This window comes from Mesoplodon bidens (genome assembly GCF_964165515.1).
Source record: "Mesoplodon bidens genome assembly, chromosome: 1".
Lineage (NCBI taxonomy): Eukaryota > Metazoa > Chordata > Mammalia > Artiodactyla > Ziphiidae > Mesoplodon > Mesoplodon bidens.
The window spans coordinates 32,143,672-32,164,895 of record NC_138176.1 but is presented as its reverse complement, the minus strand read 5'-3'; the positions used below and the strand labels follow the sequence as shown (position 1 = coordinate 32,164,895).

The following is a 21,224-nucleotide window of genomic DNA, read 5'->3' as shown; positions in this document are numbered from 1 at the left end:
GGTTCGTGCCCCGGTTCGGGAAGATCCCACATGCCACGGAGCAGCTGGGCCCGTGAGCCACGGTCGCTGAGCCTGCGCGTCCGGAGCCTGTGCTCCGCAACGGGAGAGGCCACAACAGTGAGAGGCCCACATATCGCAAAAAACAAACAAACAAAAAGAAAACAAAACAAAAAAAGTTGTGGAGGAAGCTGTTTATATTGATTAGAACTTGGGAAGTGAGGCAGATGAGTTTATATTAGACTGGGATATTGGGCAGCCAATCTTGTTTTAACTATAAAATGAGAGACAGAGAAATGTTGGAACTATCATTGAAACCTGGAATGCTGCTTTTCTGATTTCTTGGTCCTGTTTGAGAGGAATATTATCAAACTTATCAATCATTCTTTATTTCTTTTCAAAGATTAAGTGGAATAAAAGTTGTTTGGAAAGTAGAAGAATTTATAGAATTTATTTTCCTTTCCATTGTATAGAGTTTTTTGTATTTTCAAGGTTGAAATTTTACATGCTTTCAATCTGTAGATTTTTCTTTATATGTGGTGGTAGTTTGTATAACACAGTGTAAGATCTAGGTGGGACTGTGGGGATGTGTATGTGCTTATGTGTTTAATCATCAAACCTTTAGTTTTCCAGTGAAAGAATCTGGGGACTCTACTGCCTGTTTAATGAGATTCTAATTACACTCTTACTAAATGGGAGTTCTGTGCATTTCAAACAGATAAATCAGATCATAGCTAGCACAGTTTAGAGGTGTTCATTTCAGCGTCTATTAAAATGACTTGAGACATTTTTCCCAGGAAAACCTAGTAGTATAATTTTAGCTAGATAGAGATGGACTAAGAAGAAAATAACGAGGGTAGCAGACTCTCGTGAGATGCTAGGAATTGGTGAGTCTGTGTAGACCAGCTCTGCAAACTTAATCAACCAATTATACCTTACTAGTAAGTTATAAGATCAGTTCAGGGGGTTCTAAACAACATTTTAAAAAGAAAAAAGAATCAGAGTACATAGCATATAATATGGATAAATATTGTTTTGTTGAATCTTATGTGTTGTCATACACATACAAACTAGGATGTGATGTGTGTACTGAGTTACTTTGTAAAAAGTATTTCTTGTTCTTGGTTGCAGTCAGAAATTCTAATGGCTTCTGAAAACCATTATGTAAACCATACCTTTTCATCCTTGTTTTTTTGGTGCCAGCAGCCTCCTGTGTGCTTACAGTTAAGAGCCTACACTCTTACTGTCTGACCTTCAAAATTCCCTTCCTTTCCCTGCCTCCTTGATTTGAATTCATTTTCTTTGAAAGCTTTTTCTTTTGCCTTCTGATTACGTGTCAAAATGCTACCTCTGCCCTTTTCAATTCCCTTGAAAAGTGTCTTGGGAAAATTATTTTCACTACATAGTAATTTATTTGGTTAGTTTATTCATCACTTACTTATGCCTGAGATGAACTAAGCCCCAGTTTTTAGGCAGTGAAGCTACCACGTTAAAAAGGCCAAAGTCCTGGACCTATAGAAAGGTTCACAATCCAATGGAGAGGGTAGCCACGTCAGCTGTTACCGTGCAGCATAAGCGCTATTTATAAAAGATAGACACAAACCATGAGAATATAGTGAGAAAGAAAGAACACGGCCCACAGAGAGAAGGTGCTAAAGGAGGATGGACTGTGAGCAGTGGGAAATTGACTGAAATTTTATGCAGAAAAAGTGAAAAAGTTCACCTCTAGCATTCATGAGGTGAACACGTGAGAAATAACATTAAATCTTGTATAAGGTACCTTAGGAATCGTTTTAAATTTTAAGTCCTTTTGCATTTTACAAAGTGGTCTAGGTCCTTTAAATAATTAGTTAATACAATACTTAGGAGTGCCGTCATTGTGTCAATTTTAAGTGATTTATTATATGACAACAAAAGTAGAATTTGCCACTTTTAAGGATTATGGCACAGATTTGTATGGTTTCAAGAGTGGAGATTAAGAACCTCAAGAGAACATGAGAAAAGTTAAGGGATAGAAGATCCCATAAAAATCACAAAAGACTCAGGACACTTAGATAACTGCTTATTTGGATATTTATGTAATCTCCTAGTTTCCCCTCTTCCTTTCACCCAAAAAGAAACTAGGAATATATGTCAAAAAGCATACCACTTTATTTCTTGAGAGGGAAAAACATTTGTGTTGCAGGGATCTGTCATGTGAACTCTTAAATGTTCTTTTGCTTTCTGTTTGTTTGTGTCAGCTCCCCATGCCTCCTTTAGGTCTCCATCTGCATACACAGTGCCCTGCAAAGTGGTAGTGTGGGTTTTTGAGGTTATCATTATTATCGTCCTTATTATTACTACAAAAGAAATACATTCCTCTTGTAGTGGAAATCTTGTGTGGACTGACTCCTCTCAGTTGCACTCCAGGGAAACTGTGCACGGTCCTTGGCCACTGCTGGGCCTTGACAAATGTTTCTTTCCCTTCACCCCTCCTTGAAGAGAGCATCATGATATGGTACATTTTCTCTCACTTGGGGAAATGAGCGCCTCTATATCCTGCCTAAGCAGTGGTATTTTTTTAGTCTATCATCGTCCTGGTCATTTAAAGGGAATTAAAGAGCAATTTCCCCCAAAGAACAGCATAGATTTTAATCCCCTACTTGACAGATACAAAAACAAAAAAAGAAATAGACTAGACTCACTGACTTGTCATGAGCTCCCATGTATCCTGACCTAAAATGTCAGCTGTGCCTTTAAGATCAGATGGCTCTTTAATCTGGTTTCAGTAATTCAGTGAGTCTAGGTCTAGGGACAGACACTTTTGCAGTTTCAAATCAACCATGAGCAGGGGTGTGTCCTCTTTGTCTGAAATTACTGTAGTATTTTCTAAAGTCTATTGCAAAGTGTTTTCTAAGAATTCTTAGTTATAATACTCATTAGATTAATAATTTAGATTTGTGTTCTCATCAAATCAGTATTTAGTTATATCATTTAGGGATATTTCTTCCCCCACTTCCAGGAACTGTCATCTTTAAACTTTACACCATCCAATCCAAAATCCCCTTTCAGTGCCTCTGAACCCTCCCTCCTTTTGTTTACATTAATTAACACCAAATGTAATGTAATTTGGTCGTGCATGCATAGTCTTACCTGGGATGATAGAAGCAAAAATCAATTTGGTAGAGGGAAAAAAAATTTTTCAGAAGTAAATAGTTTGACAGAAGTGTGTGTTTTGTGAGCCTGTTACATTCCTAGAGAGGAGATGGAAACATTGGACTGTTGTATTTAATGACCCCTTGCTCTGACTTCTGACTCACCAAGTAACTTTCTGATTATATTTCGGCTTCCCAGGTACCTTTGCTATAGGGTGAAAATATGTTAAAGAGTGAACCTAAGGATCTCCTTGATAATTATATTTTTTATTGTAATTTAATAAATTTGACAATCTAGCTAAACTTACGAGAAACAGAAGATACCATATACAAGCCTTAAACTGCTTCTATCATATTTAGATCTACTCTAAATAATAGCTTTTTATTAAACCATGAGATACAGAAAAGCTAGCAAATTATGGCTTCATGTCCAGTAAGCACCCTCTGAAGCCCTTCTCCTTTCCCCCAGTTTACAGTATTAATTCATAATTTTTTGAACCTTTGTTCTGCCCTGTTTTTACTGAACTTAGTTAAGAACACAGTAAACTTAGAAAGCTATCACAAAGGGATTGCATGTCTTTTGTTTTAAATCAGTAGTTCTCAACTATTCTTCCACTCCACACCCTAAGCAAGATGCCATGTTGCCATCAGCAAGAGTGGCTCACTGAGGACTCTTACAGGGTGAAGAGTCACAGGTACATCTTGGATTTGGAACCCACCCCCAACACACCATCACCCACAATTCTGATCTCTCCTTAACCCCAACTTTGAAATCTTTTTCTGTCTAAATCCATCTAAATTCTACCTAAATCCAAATTTAGATAATTAACATTTCAACCACCTGGAAATCAGGTATTAAGCTGTCTGATTTTAAGAGGCCACTTTCTCTTCTGTGATCTTTATTTCTCACTTTTTCTATGTCACCTTTGCCTACCCTTTTACTGTTTCTCCTAGTTCAGTTCTAGGGAAAGAAAACTTGATTGTTCAGTAGTTTACACATACAACTGTACATGGCCTTTTAGACAGTGAAGAAAAACCTCCATACCCCATGCTCAATCTTCCCCACTACACACACACTCACAGTTTTGTCATAGCCCTTGGAGTATTCCTGTATCCAGGTATGAAAGGTACAGAGATGTGAAATAGCCAAGGGTGGTTGCATTTCCCAGTGAAGAGTGAGGACTTGTCAGCAGACTTATCCAGGCCCTTGAACATACTTATATTTTCTGTGCTTAAAGGGCCACAAGTAAGGAACTAGGGAACATAATTTCAGATTATTATCTGGCAAAAATTACAACTCTTACTGCCTTTAAGCAGGGCTAACAATGCATTTTTATGTTTTCCTGTATTTAAAGAGAATCAAGCTAAATTAATTTACAACTCTTAACTGTTTGGTCCACTCCGTCTAAAGTATTGTCTCAAGCTTTCTCTCCCCTTCTGTTTTCCTGGGATTATCTTTTCCTCCTTCTAAGATTAGCTCTCATCCAAACATTGTTCACTCTCTCTGTTGATCTTTTTCAGTCAAAAAGAATATATTTTGGTCATCAATGATGTTGCATTGATGATTGGTAGTTACAGAGCAGATACTGAGAGACTACCTGAATCCATCAGTCCCACATTCTAGACTCTTAAAATTGTCATTTCAGCTCTCTACCACATCTCTTTTCTATTTGATCTTTTACCCTAAAAGAACATAGGCATTGACCATCCACCATTTATATTAACCACCGGAATGCTTTCCTTTGGAGATTTAAGTATTGCCGTGATATTGACAAAGTAGGCGAGTTCAGCTATGTCTAACCTCTGATCTAGAAAAACATCATTGAGTAAATCATTAAAGATAGGGTTGTGAAACAACACATCATTCTTAAACTGTGCCTTTCAAAGTTTTTTATGAATATTATCTTATCCTTTTACCACACCCTTAAGAATTAGGCATTGAGTTGGGGATAGAAAGACAAATCGGTCAAGGTCATATAGGCCACTTTTCACCAAGGAGAGAAACAGAACTAATCCAGGTAGTTTCCTTCTTCTATAGCCTTTCCTCCCATTTACCAGTCCCTAAGCTTTTACTGCTCTTCAGTGGTGGTGGTGAAGTATTTCTGACTGATAAACAATTGACTTTAACTATTAGAGAGTGTCCTGTTACTGAGCGGAAGAAACGTGAACTCAAGTGATTTCAAAATCTGTGATGAATTACCGTTCTTGTAAAAATCTAATATAGTCAGATGTGATGCCAACTATCACTGAACTAAAAATAAAACATAGTGCTTCTCAGGTCGAGTTGACCTAACTGTGGTCTGTAGGAGTGAGTAGTCTGTAGGACAGAAACTCACCCCTCTTTGGTTTCCCTGCTTACTGTCTGAGAGTAAATCAGGACAAATGTTGTATTTAGGCTCTATTAAAGGCCTAAGGCTATGGGAAGAATTGAATAACTAGAAGCCAAAGTAAAGACCAGCTATTTAAAACTCAGGCAAAGCTGGCTAGCACCCATTTTCTTAAAACGTGAAAAAAGAGTAATAGAATGAAACTTTTAAAAAGTTGATGTTAATTTTTAAAATTAAGTAGTTGAATGATATGGAATTAAAATTCATCTAAACATAGGTCTTATTGAAAAAACTTCCAGAGAAAATCAAATAAGGTAGGAAGCTGGGTAATTTAGAAGCACAGTCAAAAGTAATTTTATTACTATAGTTATAAAGTTAGCTATTATAACAGGGCCCATTTAATGACACTTGGACAAAGGTTAGTATTAATGTGAAGGTTCTCATATTCAAGAGAAGCTACTAGTGGGCTCATACCTGTGTGTCCAGTTGCCTACCAGATATCTCAGATTCAGCATCTTATAAAAATTTCAACTCAATGTGTACAGAACTCTTCAGATACATATACCCCAGCAATCACCAGCTGCCAGCTTCATTGCCTGTGTTCCTATCTCAGTAAATGGTGCTACCTAGGAAGAAAATCCAAGAAGCAAACTCAGGAAGCATCATTGATGCTCCCTTTCCCTCCCCCTCTTTTTTGCTAAGAGGAAACAGAAATACATGAAATGTGGCCCCTACCTACACTCAAGTAGCTTACATCTACTTGGAAAGCTAAGATAAATCAAGTCATTAAAAGATACAAATTATAGGGTAAATATACAAAACCCCTGATCATTGCCAAAGAATTTTACAAACCACTATAGCTTAGGATTTCAGGAAATGATATAGTCACTCCAGGTTGATAGTTTTGAGGTGGCCAAGGATGTAACTGATAAAGAGCACCCTACTGCTTGCTCTGGTGACCTGTGGTTCACCAGTACATTGTCCCTGATCCTTTTTACTGGGAAAATACACACAAAATGACCCTTTGTTGATTTCTCTTTCAAGCAAGGTTGCCATTTTCAGTTTTAATCTTTTCATCTCCTGAGCTTCCCCAAACCACTGCTATAAATGCGTTTTAAGGTTGGTGTAGTCTGTGTCCGCCTCTGTGATGCTGTTTTTCAGCCTCCAAATGCTGTACTGCATTGTTCCAGGTTAGAGTTCAGTGGTACTAACAATGTTTCTTCAGTATGCCTTAGTTGTGAAGACACCACTTCCCCTTGCCATGATGCTGTGAAATAGATAATACCTACTGGTGGTTGGTTGACTGTTTTGTCCTTGGGGACTAGCCATATTGTCACAATCATTGCTTCAGAGCTGATTGCATGGCCCTTTGGAAGACCTTACATTAGGTTGGGGGTGACTAAAATATTCAGTCACTATTAAATTATTGAAACATGTGGGACAGCAGCAATCCAAGTTTCATAACCATAAAGGAAGTTAGGTATCATCCAAGGATTAATCATTATTCAGTGTTTTACTCTCTGTGAGCATAGCTTTAGAAGAAAGTGCTTCCTCAGTTTTTCTTCAGAGCTCTCTGTACTTTTATTGGGCACACACCTTGATTTCACGAATCTCAAGGCATGTTGTTAACTTCAAACACCAAAGCCTGCTTCCAGAGCACAGCCATGAAGCAGTGTCCAGAACATTTTCACATGAGTGCACTTCTTGAGTTGGGGAGAACCATTTATTTCTCTCTTTAGTCTTTTCTACAATAAGATGCCATGACATTTCTTAATCCTTCTCATAGATCTTTGTCAAGCTTTTTTCTCTTTTCTTGTATTGCTAAAATATACTTAGAGTGTAGTTGATGCATTGAAAAGGCAGTAATATCTCACTTACTTGTAGCCACCTATCTCAGAAATATCAGGAACACATCCAAGAACCAAAAACAGAAATAAAGGGCTCTGAGCAGTTGAAGTTGTTGTCAGAAGATCCATGTGGTTTACTCACAAAACTCTTCCTCAAGCCTTCATTCAGAGCTTGTTTACTTTCACTTAAAGTACCAGTCTAGCACTTGAGATTTGGTTTCTCAGCTAGTGAGCAAAAGTACTCAGCTAAAGGTAAAAGTGGGACTCCTAAACACAGCTGCTATTTGGAGGCCAATAAGAAGAAAGATTTTTAATAAAATGCAGACAGATTTTTAATAAAATACAGACTGCCACTGTGACTTCTTTGTATTTAGGCAGTAGATTTACTTAATTGAGTAGCCCCCAAAACTATCAATATATTTCAGTTCAGTATAATAAAAATAATAGCCAAGCTTCAATAATAGTGTACATGGTAATGACTCTGAGTCATTAAGAAAGAATAAATTGTGTTCAGAGGAGGATATAATTTTTTTAAAACTTCCATCAAAAATACTTAAAATTTTTAAATGTCATGAAGAACCTAGGGGTAAGACAGGAATAAAGACACAGACCTACTAGAGAATGGACTTGAGGATATGGGGAGGGGGAAGGGTAAGCTGTGACAAAGCAAGAGAGTGGCATGGACATATATACACTACCAAACGTAAGGTAGATAGCTAGTGGGAAGCAGCCTCATAGCACAGGGAGATCAGCTACGTGCTTTGTGACCACCTAGAGGGGTGGGATAGGGAGGGTGGGAGGGAGGGAGAGGCAAGAGGGAAGAGATATGGGAACATGTGTGTATGTATAACTGATTCACTTTGTTATAAAGCAGAAACTATCACACCATTGTAAAGCAATTATACTCCAATAAAGATGTAAAAAAAAAATACTTAAAATTTTTAAATGTTTGGTAGTTGAAGGGGAAACTTTCATTATCTAGAAAATCCTCTTTGGGGGGTTGTAAAAAGTATTAATATACATTTCTGGTCTCTCAGTTATTCTTACTGAAGCATGTTTAATGTGATTGGCTGACAGTAATGGTAACTAGTATTTGTGTAAACTTTGTAGGTTTTCTTTTGCAGCAATCCTAAGTGGTAGATGGGGCAGGTGCTCCACTAAGACCCAAAATGGTTCAGTGTTTTGGCCAAGGTCACACAACTAGTAAAGGGTAGACTACTCTCTACTGTCTCCCAGTACTATATCCTGTGACACATATTATGTTGTTAGTAGCACGTGATGGACATGGACACAAGGTACCTCCTGGACGGGGTCCCTTCAGCAGGGACCTCCTGACTTCCCGTGAGCTACAAAGTCTGCAGCTGCAGGAGGAGTTTGTTAAGTTCCCACGTATATCTCATTGAGTCCGAGAGTTGGAAATGACTTTGCAGTCACTCACCCAAGAGTGTCACTGGTGTCTCCCCCGCTCTAAAGGAAGGGAGGAGCTTCTTCCTGTTGACCTTTCAGATATTTCCTTTCTAAAACTTTTTACTGAAGGACAGTATACAGACAGAAAAATATACGTATCATAAGTATCCTGTTCAGTGAGGTTTTTTCCCAGTTGTTCTTGGTCTTTCCACCTCTTTGTTAGATTTTGGCCCCATAGCCAGCATGTACATGTTCAGCATAGCCATGCATCTGTTATAATGCTTCTATAATAATCTTTTTTCTTGGTTTATTCACAATTCAGTGATCAGTTTCACCTTGAGGTGTAGGCATTTTCTAAGACATTTCTAGTTTTTCTAATCTGTAGTCTAATGTAGATCTTTTTCAGGTACCCATGGCATCACTAAAGAAAACTGCTCTCTTGCTAGTTGTGAAAATAAAAACACAGTGTAACCTTTTTTCTTGCAAAACAGTTTAAATAACAGATTGGATTAATCGTTTCTTGGTGTTATTTTGTTTTGTATTTAGACATGTTTCAGCGTTATTCACCACTTGGTCTTAAAAATCTGCATGAGTCAGGAACAGAGAAAGTAAAATTGAGCACCTGCTCTTTTGTGCTTTGTGCTTTATGTAATCTAATATCTCACAACAATCCTTTGAAATATTGATACTCAGTTCCAGCTTACAGATAAGGAAACCAAGGTTCAGAGAGGTTAAGTAATTTGCCTGGGATCCTATAGCTAGTAAATGTCAGAGCTACAAGAAGAATACAGGTTTTTCATATTCCGCAATCTGTGCTCTTTCCACTAAAACCACACGGCTTCAGAGGCCAGAAGAGGGTAGGGAGGTAGGAGGCCAATGTAGGCTGTCTAGAGTACACCTTCCTATAAAGGCACTTCATGACTGGGAGATAAAGTCAAAGACTGAAGAAAAAATAGTTAGCTGGAAGATATTATCAAACAAGATTTGTTCAGCACACATTTATTAAGCTGTCCTTGGTGCTTTGCTGTGTTACATAAAGAGTCAGATAATAGTCTCCTAAAGAATTAGGCGGGAGAGAGAGAGAGAGAGAGAGATTGAGAAGTTGTATAAAGCTCCAGGAAACTGGGACACAGCAACTGCATGGGCTTAGTAAAAATCCTGACATCCAGAAATACAAAACAGCTCTTGAAAACACTAGGCTATCTAGGCAGAAATTGCCTTTAGCCTGTCCTCAATCTAGTATCATCCTTTTTCTGCCTTCCCCACTATCCTGATTAAACTCTAAGAGTTGTCCTAGATAATTTACGGAAATGGTTGAAAAGTGTTCTTGAATGTAGAATTGGCTTCCTGTGGATTACTGTAAAATGTTTATTGAAGGTCTAGGAGAATGTAATAGGTGGGGCTTGAGAAGCGGCAATACTACTGTCTTGTATTGACAGGGCCTTATGGTTTACAATGTAATTTCACATCTATGTCCTCATTTAGAGGCTAGGAGTTAGGAATTGCTTGTCATTCATCTTTCAATGTATCTGAAATGTGAAATTATTGATCTCTATTCCTCCATGCCCCAAAGGGTTAGGAGGATTCCTGCATCACTGTTTGCAGAATTATAGAGTCCAGCCAATTGGTCAAGCTGAGAAACCATTTAAAACTGTAATTTCTCTAAGTATTGCTAAACCAAGACTTGTAATACTGTGTGTCTGAATTTTTTCCAGTGTTGTGGATCTATGAGCCAGTGAGTATTTAACAGGAATACTCAGGCCTAAAACGAAAGTGTGTGTTGACCAACTGAAGCTAATAATGTGGCCAAAATTTTAATTTTTGAATAAAAATTTCTTTTCAATGATATTTCTTCTCTATAAGATAAAAAATTATTTATGAATAATCACTTTAAAAGTATGAAAGTTGTCACTAAAAATTGAGAATATAACAGGGCTGGCCTTATATTTTAAAGAAGTAAATGCTCCTCATTTATTGAATAAAAAGCGTATGGGCACTTAGAACCAGCTTTGGCCAGAGTATCAATTCTCTGTACAACATGAGTAACATTGATGAATTTCATAATGTAAAAATGGTTCTTTGGAAAATAACCATACTAATTTCTTCTTTCTTTTTGTCTGTCTAGTGAGAACTCAGCAGAGGCAATAGCAGTAGATTCTAACAATCAGTCGAAGTCCCCACTGGAGAAGTTTATGGTCAAACTGTGCACTCATCATCAGAAGCAGTTCATTCGTGTTCTGAACGATCTGTACACTGAATCTCAGCCAGGCACCGAGGACCTGCGACCTTCGGATTCTGGAACAATGGATGCCTCCACCTGCAATGCTGGCTGTGCCCAGCTCGGCACCAAACCTAAGGAAAAGGATGCTATGTGTCTCAATATGAAGTCTTCTACTTCTGTAGAGTTGTTCCTAGACTCATCAGGCTCTCACAGCCCTCAACACTTGACAGAACAGGCCCTAAAGGAGCCTCCTCCCGAGACAAACTCTGTAGATGGAAGAGAGAATACTTTGACTGTTGTCCAAAAAGATTCCTCTGAACTTCCAACCACTAAACCTAATTCAATGGATAGTTCCACTCTGGGATACCTCACTGCATCTAATTCTTCCTCAGTAAACTTCCACCACATCTCTAAGAGCTTGGAGGGGCAAACCACTGGACAGGAGCAAGACACAGATGTGAAAATATGCAAGGATGGTAAAGACCACGTGCAGAGTTCAGCTTTAGTAGAAAATCTAATTGCAGTAAAAGTGGCAACTGAGAATACTGAGGAGAACAACAGCTGTATTGTTTCTCAAAGAAATTCATTCAAAGCTTTATCAGAAGAGGCTTGGGACTCAGGGTTTATGGGGAATTCACCTAGAACTGCTGACAAAGAGAATGCTTTACAGTGTAGCTCAAAAACACCTTTACGCCAGGACTTAGAGGCAAGTGAACAAGATTCAAGGCCAAAGCAAGAGAACCATCTTCACTCATTAGGAAGAAATAAAATGGGTTACCATTTACAGCCCAGTGATAAGAGCCAGTTTGATCATTCCAAAGACGGTTGGTTAGCCCCCAGCCCCATGCCACCTGTACACAAAGCATCTAATGGACATTCACGAACCAAGATGCTTTCAACCTCCATTAAGACAGCTCGGAAAAGTAAAAGGGCATCAGGGTTGAGGATAAACGATTATGATAACCAATGTGATGTCGTTTATATCAGCCAGCCAATAACAGAATGCCACTTTGAGAATCAACGATCAATATTATCTTCTCGGAAAACAGCCAGGAAGAGTACTCGAGGATACCTTTTCAATGGTGATTGTTGTGAGCTGCCAACTGTTCGCACACTGGCCAGGAATTTACACTCCCAAGAGAAAGCAAGCTGCTCAACACTGGCCTCAGAGGCAGTGGTCACTCCCAAGCAGACCCTTATCATTTCATCACCTCAGCCTATAATAGATGTGCAGCATCCCAGAGAAGACAACCCTGAAGAACCTAGTAAAGAAATAACCTCCCTCAAGGAAGGAGACAGAGATGCGTCATCTGAAAAGGAATCTCAAGAGCCTGAGGTTTGCCCTGTGACAAATAACGCAAACCCAAGCAGCTCCTCTAGATCAAAGGAAACAGCAGCCTCCAACCCAGTGTGGCCTCTCCCTGCTCACCTTCCTGAAGAGGATCTTCCAGAAGGCAGCTCCGCGGTCTCAGCTCCCACAGGAAGTGGGATATCTTCCCCTGAACGAGACCAACAGCCAGTTGAACTGCTAGATACAAAGGAGATGAGTATACCCCAAGACTGTCCCCTGCTTCCCTCCACAGAGAGCCTTTCTGAGGGAGGCAGTGAAGATGTTGTTCCTAGGCCTTGTTCCCCTCCTGAAACAGTAAGTAGAGAGGAAAGTCCTCTGTGCTCAGAAAATCAAAGTCCCCCAGTGGGCTTGGAGCCTCCCACAAGCCTGGGAAAGGCTGAGGAAGACCAAAGCATCGGTACTGAGGCTGAGACCGAAGACACTCAGGAGTTAGATACTGACCCACCCTTGAAGGAAAGCAGCACTTTGACTAATGAAAACCCCAGTGAAATTGAGGAAGGTGAGGCACCAGGTGGTACAGGAAAATTCGAGGGAGAGGATGGTGATGTAAAATATCCTACAGAAAAAGATATGTGTGATCAAAACATTGACTCACCTGAAGAGAATCTGGACAAGAAGAAAAAAGGTAAAAAATTCCCCGAGGCCTCTGATAGGTGCCTAAGAAGTCAACTTTCAGATTCTTCCTCTGCCGATAGGTGCCTAAGAAATCAAAGTTCAGATTCTTCCTCTGCTTGTGCTGAGATCAAGGTTTCTAAAAATCCTGGTGCAAAACGGTCTAAAAAAGAAGGGTATCCTGGTGGGACAGCACCTGAGAGCTTCCTGACTGAAGGTTTCCATACAAAAGCTCTGGAGGACACTGAAAACCCAAATGTCAATGAAAACCCCTCTGAGAAAGATGCTGAGCAGGAGGGCGAAGGAGGTAGGATGATCACCAGGCAGACTTTTAAAAACATGCTAGCAAAAGAAGTCAAGGGGGAAGAAGAAGGTATTTTCCCCAGCAGTGATCCCTTAGCCACAGTTGGCCAGCCCCTGCCTGGAGAGAAACTGGAAATCTATGTTCAGTCTAAATTAGGTGAGAACAGTACTCAAGACCCCTCTGAAAGCATTCCTTGTACGTTCCCAGAACAATCAAAAGAGAAGCCAGGACCTATTCCTGCACAAGAGACGGAAGAGGTTGTAAACGATATGGATAGTGCAGACAGCCCACATAAAGATGATGACAGTGACGTGCTATCTAGCACAGTTGGATTGTCAAGTAGTAGAAGTGATGACGCTGCTGGGCCCCCAAAATGGGTCCCAAGGCTTACAAGACTGACCTCCTCAACCTACAACCTAAGACATGCTCATTCTCTGGACTCCTTGGATACTATAAAAGTGACTTCCGAAAAGGAAGCAGCACAAGGAAACACAATCCCAAAGGAAAATGAAACTTCAGAGAGTGGAGATCCCTTAGACGAGGATGATGTGGACACAGTGGTAGACGACCAGCCAAAGTTTGTAGAATGGTGTGCTGAGGAGGAGAACCAAGAGCTCATCGCCAACTTCAATGCCCAGTACATGAAAGTTCAGAAGGGCTGGATCCAGCTGGAGAAAGAAGCCCAGCCAACACCAAGAGCAAGGAACAAGTCAGATAAGCTGAAGGAAATTTGGAAAAGCAAGAAAAGGTCACGGAAATGTCGGGGTTCACTGGAGGTTCAAAAGTTTTCTCCTGTTCAGATGCTGTTTATGACAAACTTTAAATTATCTAATGTTTGCAAGTGGTTCTTAGAGACAACTGAAACCCGGTCTCTGGTAATTGTGAAGAAGCTCAATACTCGTCTTCCAGGAGACATCCCACCTGTCAAGCATCCTCTTCAGAAGTACTCTCCTTCCAGCCTGTACCCCAGTTCACTACAGGCTGAACGCTTGAAAAAACACTTGAAGAAATTTCCCGGAGCTACTCCTGCTAGGAACAATTGGAAAACACAGAAGCTCTGGGCTAAATTTCGAGAGGATCCTGACCAAGTGGAGCCAGAGAATGACAGTGACGTTAGCCTCAGCCCCAATCCTGAAGACAGCATAGAAGAGGTCAAGGAAGGTAGAAGTAGCCATCCTCCCACAAACTCACCTACCCCTGCCAGTACCCGGATCCTTAGAAAATATTCCAACATTCGAGGAAAGCTCAGAGCCCAGCAGCGTTTGATCAAGAATGAGAAAGTGGAAAACCCATTTGGTCCAGCTGTGGAAAGTAAACAGAGTTGTAAGAGTGTATGCATCAACCCTCTGATGTCCCCCAAGCTTGCCCTGCAAGTAGGTGCAGATGGGTTTCCTGTTAAGCCCCATAGTACCGATGGAATGAAGGGAAGGAAAGGGAAGCAGATGTCTGAACTCTCGCCGAAAGCAGAAGTTCAGAATAAACGCAAGAGGACAGAAGGCAGCAGCACTCAGGACAGGAAGGACAAGGGAGCTGCGATGAAGGCCAGCAAAGAAAAGCACGTTGAGGGATCCACCAGAACCCCCGCTGCCAAGAAGCCAGCTGCAAGGGACAGAATCAGCCAACTGCCCAAAAAGACGACTTTGAAGGAGAAGAAAGTGAAAATCCCTAAAAAGTCACCTGGGAAGAGCTGCCCTCCCTCCAGGAAAGAAAAAGAGAATACATACAAAAGACCTACCCAGCCCTCCCCCTCGGAGATGGTGACAAAACCTGCCAAGCAAAAAGGGGCAGGTGAGTCCTCTTCAAGGCCACAGAAAGCCACAAATAGGAAGCAGAGCAGTGGAAAGACTCGGGCCAGACCCTCAACGAAAACCCCAGAGAACAGTGCAGCCCAGAGAAAGCGAAAGCTGAAGGCAAAGCTGGACTCTTCCCACAGCAAACGGAGGCGGATGGATACAAAGTGATTGGAAGGGCAGTATTCAAGAGTTAAAACTGTTCTATAGAAGTAACCCTTTATTTTGCATTAACTAAATCTGCTTTTATAAGCTTATCAAGCCTTTCAAGTCTGCAGTTAATGGAGAACACCACAATTTAAGATGTCAGAAATTGCGTCTCAGATGGAGAAGGGAACTTGCAGAGTCTTTCTCTGAGGCTGAGTAAGGGAAGTTATATATTATATTCTGGTTGTTCCTTGGGTTTTAAACTTGGAACCAAGCAGTTTTAGTTTTTAAAAGTACAGTGCCTTATTTATCCTTTTTGTTTTTAAATTTACAAAAGCTAAAAAGCTGATCTATGTGATTAAAGGCTTGTATTTTATACTTGATGCACAAGCACTTGTACTGTAGCCGAGAAGACCACCATCATGCACATAAAAGTAGCTTTTCAGCAGCCACCCTGCAGTATCTGTACATGAACAGATGCTCCTCTTTGCAAACCCCAGCAGTGAACTTCCCTCTGTCTTGTTTGTTTAAATGATATTTGAAAGCTAAACCAAATCATTTTTATGGTATGTGGAGAATGCAGAGGGAATTTATAATTATTATAAAAGGTTAATATTTCTGTTACCCCGTCTTAAAAATTCATATTCATTGTTGGTCACTCATCTGATCTTTTGTCATTTGAAGAAATGTATTCTAAATTATGTGCCCATGGGATAAGAGGTGTGTCACAAGGTGTTAATATTAATTTATAGGCTCTAAAAGTTATTCACATCCCCCAAATTATTTGCATTACTGATTCTTATCATCCTTTTCATTTTTGGCCTTGCAGGATCGGTAGCACACTAATGAGGTTTTCATCCTACTTTGGGGGAAAAAAACCAAAAAAACTAGGATCTTTTTTCCATCTTGTAGCCGTAATTTGACAATTAGGATAAGAGTGACCGTTCTGATTTTTTCCTTGCCCTGAGTACTTCCATAGTCAAAGAAAGCCAAAATGTTAATTTCAGTAATAGAAAAATTTAAGACATATGTGTGTATGTTTGGATGCATTTGCATGTGGTTATAAGCCACAAATGTCTCCCAAGCCCAGTTTTACAGTAAAATTCTTTCTTCTCCATGCAGTGTGATAGGGTGTTCATGAACTGAGTAATTAGCATATGCCAGATGACTTAAATGTAGCCCAGGGTCTCTATGAGTATCCCCCAAATCACTATGGCACCAGACTCAGAGAGGTGTAAACAACACAGAATTGTATAAAGGTCAGAGCAACCTTGCAGTTGGAGAAAGTAGCACCAACATCTCATAGTATGCCCATACACACCCCTGTACCAGGAGCTAATGTTCAGCTGGTATTCCAATGTGAAATGTACATGGTTAGAGTAGTAGGTGCCCTTTCTGATTGGTTAGCACCATACTAGCAGTTAATACTTGTAGTATTACACTGGCCTCTGTCATGTCAGGCTCTGTTTCATGGCTCAAAAGTGCGAGCTGCAATATTTGTAACATGTTGTTTGAGGCCTAAGATGGGTACATTGGCTTTACCTTGGTGCCTATAACATTGCTCCATTATAACATAGTGTGTACTCGACATCTCCATTGGGCCACTCTACCAGTAAGGCTTGGTTGCTAAAGCCTCAGCCAGCTTCTTTAACGTGCTCTCTTCCCAGAATAGGCTTGTATGGATAGCTGCTACTCTCTCCTTTTTATTAAAAATGTTTCCATTCATATTGCTTCAGATCTGTTTGGATTAACCCAGATGTACCTTTATTCATGCATTAGTTCATTCAAATCATGATAAAACAGGTTTTCTACCCATTCTGTTAAAGTTTTGCTGTATATAATGAAAACTTCTGATTGGATAGGACTGGAGAAAAGCATTTGATTCATGGGAAATTGAAAATGGTGTTGAATTTTATAGATAGTGAAGTTTACTATCTTCCATGAAGCCTTGATTTTGTTTCGTAGTGTCTCCTCTATCCCATGAGTCTTTTTTTTTTTTCTTTTAATATCTTTGACTTTGGCCATTCAGGAGCTACCTATATTAATGAAACTGCTGAGTGTGTATGTTGGCAACCTTTCTCAGCATTAAGTTGCACAGAAGCATTAACCTGTTTTAAGTATGTTCATTTAATCTATAAAAGTGGTTTTAAAGTTTTTAAAAATCTTTTCATATAGTCGTCACTGGATATTGCTTTTGCGGTGACTTAAACGGTGGAGGTTTGCCCATGTCAGGTGTGCTGATCCCTGTACATACGTTCAAGGTGCCCCCTTAGCTGCATATAGACTACCTTGTAAGGGTGCTTGGATTAGGTTAGGGATGTGAGGCTGTAAGTGGGTGGTACTTTTCCAGTTGCCAGTTTATAATTCATTCCATTACTTTTCTAAGTTCTTTTTCATTTTTAAAAGCTTACTTCAAGATAATAGCCTTCTCTCCCATTCTAGGCAGCATTTGAGATAAGGTATCAATGTTTATGTATTTATTTTATACACCTAACAATGCAATGGATCATCTTTAAAATCAGCTTACACTTTATAGTAGACCACATTTAAATAGACTGGGATTCTACATAATTAAGACACCTAAAAGTTTAGAATTATTTTTATATTTGTTGAATCTCATTTTTGCTGATTCAGTTAACTTTACTAATAGAAGAAAGAAAAAAAGCAAACTTGAGGGCCGACTCTGGAAGCCCTTTTACACTTACAACAGATGCTGGCAAACCTGTCTCCCAGACACCTCCAAGCCTTGGTTTCGTCTCAAGTCTCCCCTTGTTTTCCCTCTCTTGCAAAGACCTCCTTCCTATAGCCATTGTCACAGTGTGGCTTGCCACTCGATGCAAAGGCAGTCTGTCCCACCTTCTGGATTCCAAATTTGAAAGGAATTCTCCTCCTGGGCCTGTACTCAGTGAAATGACTGTTGGAGCTGATGTTGATGACCAGAGAACATTGGTATTTCCTCTGAGCTTCTGGAGGAGCTGGAAGACGCCTGGGAAGCAATCACTGAAGCTCTACCATAGCTCCCCAGAGGTAGGCCCTCTTCAGGAGACCCATTTCTATCTCCCATTTTCTATCCCCTGAGGCTCCCTGGGTTTGGGAGGACAGCGTGGAGACTGTACCCTCAGTTGGGGTCCAGAGCCTCACCCCTAGCACTTCCTCAGATGTGTAGCAATCTTGCAGCGCAGCAGGAAGGCCATGAACCTTTGTTCTGCTCTTGAGGCTTCTTATATACAAATGTTATTAATGTCTGTTAAGGGACTAGCAACTAGCAGTTGCTAGTCCCTTAGCTCCCTTAGGTAGGCCAATTCTGTTGTGTCTGTACCTTATTTAAAAAATAATCTTAGGCTGTGGGTTTCGTGCCTCATTGTTCCTGAGTAGTATAGATAGGTGTTAGTCATCCTTTCACAAAGGTGGTGCTTTTAATAGGATCCTCTACGCATCACATACTGTGCGGGTCACTTCAAGACGGTCATTTTGAATTGAAGTTTGGACTCTTCTCCCTTGTGATGAATTCTGTAGTGATGACTGAAGCTGTCACCATCATTTGTGGGCAGTTTGCCTGTTGATCAATGGACCTAAGAGCCAGGTAGGAAAGGGCAACATACCATGTGAGGCAAGCTGGAGATGCTGTAGTGTCACCCTCAGTGAGTCTGGCGTCTTGTCACTGCCCCTGGGACTGGGCTGGAGTTTCCCAAGGTGCTGGCCCAAGTTGCCACACCCACTCCTTTTGGTTTTAGGTCAGCCCATGCAGGGTCTCATTTGGCCGACAGATGATCTTTCACAGGTCTGCAAACTGTGGGCTGGTCATTCTTTTGTAAATAAAAGTTTTTTGGAACATAGCCACTCCCATTTGTTTATGTATTGTCTCTGGCTGCTTTCCAGCAGAGTTGGGCATCTGCAACAGAGACCACGTGACCCACAAAAGCCTAAAATATTTACTACCTGGACCTTTAAGAAAAAGTTTGCTGACCCATGCCTGAGAAAAGAATCTTTTTTTCAGGAAATAAAAGCTTCCCTGGTTTATCTTCTCCTCTCTTCTGCCTCTTCTCCTGTCTTCCCTTTCTTCTCCTTCCTCCTTATCTTACCTCAATTTTGTTCTTTTTATATTGCCACAGCACATCAGATACCATCTCCTGAAACTTGAGCTACTTTAGCTTCACATCCTGTTAGAATCACCCATCACAGTGGCCAAATTGAGGCCACCTTAACCTTTAGAGTCAGAATCCATGAGCAACTAGGAGTTCAGAGTTCTAACATGATGTGGTCTGGGCCTCTCCTTTCATTCAGTTTTTATCATAGACCTGACTCTGGCTTCACTTCTTGTTTATTACTAAAGTAAGCCAAATTTTGTTTCTTTCAAAATTAGTTGAGACAACTTTAGGTAGATGTTCAGTTTTCTGAACCTTACATTTTTTAGATATGGAAAAGCCTTTTCACAGAGAGGAAACAAAGTCCAATCATAAACCCAAGGCATTGTTTATTATGTAATATTTTTGGCCAGCTTCTAGGAAAATAAAAAATGTATTGGCACTGATACTTTTTTCAGTCACCTACTCTTCTTTCAAAATAATTTTATTAAAGCACGCCAACAACTGAAAGGTAGAGGCTTGAAGTGCTTTAGAAAGACTAATAGAAAATTGGAGCCTATTATAACCTAAGTGTGACTGAGAAGTTATGGATGATTAGATTAAATCCTGTCAACTGCCAAGGTTTTGTCTTCCCCCTCCCCCAAAACTCAAGGATCTGTTTCTCAGTGGCTCTAAAACAGTGACTGTTCCGTTTGTTTTGAAACAGATAATTATCATTTTGAATTCTTAACTATGAATTTTTATCTTCTTATGGCTCGATATCCACTGAAATATTGGAAATTTTTCTGAGTATGAAATCATGTCTGTGTAAGGCATCAGCAAGGCAATCCTCACATCCCAGCAGTAAATACTCTACCCCAGGCTTGCTCCCAAGTCCTTTTCAGGGAGAAAGAGAAAACAAAAAGATGATTGTATTTAATACAAGCAGAATTATGGGAAGCCTTTTGAGACAGCCTTCGATATAGTTCATGCCTTGAAATGTCAGATCAAACTGCTGTATTCTACAGTGGACGGATTGGAAGACATGAAAGTCTGACCTCCTTCGCTTAAAGATACTGTCATGCTCAGGCAGAAACCCAGAGCACTCTGATGCTGCTTGCCATGCTATACTGGGGACCCAGGGAACCACCTGAGTCACTTTGCAGGCATCCTTGCTCATGCTTCTGCCCTTGGAATTGAGCCACAGCTGGCCAGTTCCTTTCATTACCTTCCCTTTGTCTGATCATTTTCCCAGAGCCCTGTTGGTTTATGTTAGTGCTCAGAGGGGCAGGTGTGCTGTTATGCTCGCCAGTGAGCAAAGTGACACAGAGGCTTTCTCACCTGCCTGGGACCATTCCATTTAACATGAGGTGCTCAGTAGGCAAGCCACATGGAAGCAGATTGCTTATTAAAAAAAAGAACCACTTGCCCATGGTTTTATAATATACCAGAGATTGGAGGAATGCATTGTACCTTTTTTTTTTTTTTTTTTTTTTTTTTTTTGCTGTACGCGGGCCTCTCACTGCTGTGGCCTCTCCCGTTGCGGAGCACAGGCTCCGGACACACAGGCTCCGCGGCCATGGCTCGCGGGCCCAGCCGCTCCGCGGCATGTGGGATCTTCCGGGATAGGGGCACGAACCCGTGTCCCCTGCATCGGCAGGCGGACTCTCAACCACTGCGCCACCAGGGAAGCCCTGTACCTTGTTTTTTTAAGGGTTATGTTAAAAAAAAAAAAAAAGAGTAAAGAGACCCCTTGTGGCCCACACAGCCTAAAATATAAGCTATTTACTACCTGACCCTTTAAAGAAAAGGTTTACTGGCCCTTGCAATATGTCATTCAAGATCAAATTGTGTGGCCAGTTAGGCACAAACTTATTTTTTTATGTAGTCCAGCATTGCAACATCTCTTTCCTTTTAGATTGCACGGTTTCTGCCTGTTCGATCTTAGCACACAGCTGCTGTTCCACATTATTCCCGACTAATGCTCGTGTATTAAAGAAAAAAATATATCTCCCTTTGTGGA

The 21,224-nt window shown here is 40.5% G+C and overlaps 1 protein-coding gene across 8 annotated transcripts in view; it reads left to right on the top strand.

The window, feature by feature from the left end:
* The window catches only part of LCOR (ligand dependent nuclear receptor corepressor), a 129,721-nt gene extending 108,832 nt beyond the window's left edge, over positions 1-20,889 (top strand). For all 8 annotated transcript variants that reach the window (XM_081243968.1, XM_081243969.1, XM_081243971.1 and 5 more), the window contains one exon: positions 10,838-20,889. In XM_081243968.1, the coding sequence (XP_081100094.1) occupies positions 10,838-15,161 (4,324 nt within the window). In that variant the 3' untranslated portion in view covers positions 15,162-20,889. The remainder of the gene's footprint in view (positions 1-10,837) is intronic.
* The last annotated feature ends 335 nt before the right edge of the window (positions 20,890-21,224 follow it).